The sequence below is a fragment of the Poecilia formosa genome, unplaced genomic scaffold (assembly GCF_000485575.1).
Source record: "Poecilia formosa unplaced genomic scaffold, Poecilia_formosa-5.1.2 Scaffold230, whole genome shotgun sequence".
Classification (NCBI taxonomy): domain Eukaryota; kingdom Metazoa; phylum Chordata; class Actinopteri; order Cyprinodontiformes; family Poeciliidae; genus Poecilia; species Poecilia formosa.
The window spans coordinates 750577-753058 of NW_006800169.1; the positions used below are offsets into that span (position 1 = coordinate 750577).

Genomic DNA, 2482 nt, shown 5'->3' on the forward strand with positions numbered 1-2482 from the left:
AAAAAAAAAAAAAAAAAAAAACATTCTCTGGGGTTCAGATCTGGCGAGGGGAAGGCGGGGATAAGGTCCCGGTGGATCCTGCTACTCACGGCCACTTCTATGGCGGAGACTGTTACCTCATCCTCTACAGCTACAGACAGGGGAGCAGGGAGCAACACATCATCTACACCTGGTGAGGAACCAGAGCTCAGACACAGTTAGAAATGCTGGAGACGAGCTGAAGGAGAATCTCTCAGACTGTGTGTGTTCCTCCATCAGGCAGGGGCTGAAATGCACGCAGGACGAACTGGCGGCTTCAGCGTTCCTCACAGTGAAGCTGGATGACTCAATGGGAGGATCCCCAGTTCAGGTTGGAACATGACACACACAGACACCTCTTGGTTATGCAGACAAACAGAGAAAACTGGTATCTAGTTCAGAAAGTCATAGATCATAATAAACTACATTTACAAAGGGACAGTGTGCGGCTCAAACAAAAATGTCACAGTTTGATGCACGCTGCCAGATTAAGCTAAGTTGCATCTGCAAGTCCCTTAACAGATACAAAATAGAAAAAAAAGATTCTCTGTTTTTCGAATGAAAAATGATTAAATTAATATTTTTTTTGAAAACTGAAATTTATTGAGACATTAAAAACTGAAAATATGAAATTTGCTTGATTTTTAATTTATTCAACCAACTTTAGGTACAACTTGACAAACAGTTACAACTTGATATGGATCACATAAAATAGAACTCTTGTGCCATGCTAATCTGAAAATCTATTCAACGTTATTTCATTTGATAACGCAAACAAAAATAACTACTGCAGATATCCAGCAGAGGGCAGTGTGACTTAATTTTTTAACAAACCCTATTTTCACAGTAACCTTTTAAAAGAACACCAAGGTATCAGAATTTAATTCCTTAGTGATTCGTTTTAAAGCTATGCTAAAATAAACCCTCTCTACTGAGTTTTTATGTCTTGACTCATTTGATGCAGGACTTGTTAGCTTCATGTAATTGATAATCATTTAACAACAAGTTAATGAACAGTGAATTACAGGCACGAGAAGAAAAATTTAAAATAAACAGAATATTGAGTTGAATGCCTTTGTCAAAGTGTTCATTGACATCTCCATACATGCAAATATGAAAAAATCAATGTCATATCAGTTCGAAAGTCTAGTAAACAGATTCATCAACGACAATCAATAAAATAAATATCTATATTTAGTTTTATAAAGGCATAATATAATTGGGGAAACCTATCATGGTATATCATGGCTCTGTTGGTACCATGACATACTACTGAAACGACCCTCTGATCCGGTACATGACTGGTTTGAGTTTTAACTAAAGAATAGGGACTTCTTTGTACCAGTATGTGATTTTTCATCAGACAGAAATCATATGAGGGGTACCCCAAGGTTCCATCTTAGTGCCCCTCTTCTCTGCTCGGATTATAAGAAATAATGCAACAAGTTACCGATGCATGTAGTGGGAGTAGTGATGGACTCAGGTTTGAACCTTCAAAGTCACATAAAGACAGTTGCAAAGTCAGCCTCCTATCACCTGAAGAACATTTCCAATATGTGGCACTGCAATTACTGCAACTGTGACCCAGTTGCAGTAACTGGAGAAGCTGCTGCCCTCACCTTTGGATCAAATAAATAACTTAGTTCCACTTATCCACAGGTGAGAGTGACTCAGGGTCAAGAGCCTCCCCACCTGATGAGCATCTTCCAGGGCAAACCCATGATCATCCACAGCGGTGGAACTTCTCGTAAAGACGGGCAGTCACAGGCCGCTGCCACTCGTCTCTTTCACATCCGCCAGAGCTCATCCGGTGCCACACGGGCCGTGGAGGTGAGTTGGTGTGCAGGGATGACGATTTATGGTGTGTAGCACAGGTTCTAAGTTTTCTTTACCTCCTCTTTTAGGTCGAGGCTTCTGCTTCCAACCTGAACACCAATGATGTGTTTGTGCTGAAATCTCCAAATGGCCTGTTTGTGTGGCGAGGCGTAGGAGCCAGTGAGGAGGAGATGAACGCAGCCAAGCATGTTGTGGGCTTTTTGGGTGGCAGTCCCAGCAATGTGTCAGAGGGCAAGGAGCCAGGTGGGTCTCAAAGTCAACGCATGTAGAGAAAGATGTGGACGATTGAACAAGATTCTTACCAGCCGACCAGCTCTGGTTCCTTCGATGGACAACTGGCAATCAAAGTTATTACAGTTAACTAAAACTAATGAAATAACAAAAAACTGAAATTGAAAGAATATTTTCATTAACTGAGATAAACACGGCAATTAATGGGGAAAAGTAACTAACTGGAATTATATTATGCCTTTATAAAACTAAATATAGATATTTATTTTATTGATTGTCGTTGATGAATCTGTTTACTAGCCTTTCGAACTGATATGACATTGATTTTTTTTCGCTCTCACAAGCAGTTTACTCCTTTATTGGCTTATTAATTTTCTCCATTATTCTCCTTGGTGCT

General features: G+C 40.1%; 1 protein-coding gene across 1 annotated transcript in view; it reads left to right on the plus strand.

Annotated features, from left to right (window-relative positions):
- scinlb (scinderin like b) overlaps positions 1-2482 on the plus strand; it is a 22500-nt gene that overhangs the window by 16333 nt on the left and 3685 nt on the right. The window contains exons 10-13 of the mRNA XM_007568750.2: positions 39-172; positions 259-349; positions 1678-1848; positions 1923-2097. Of these exons, the coding sequence (XP_007568812.1) occupies positions 39-172; positions 259-349; positions 1678-1848; positions 1923-2097 (571 nt within the window). The remainder of the gene's footprint in view (positions 1-38; positions 173-258; positions 350-1677; positions 1849-1922; positions 2098-2482) is intronic.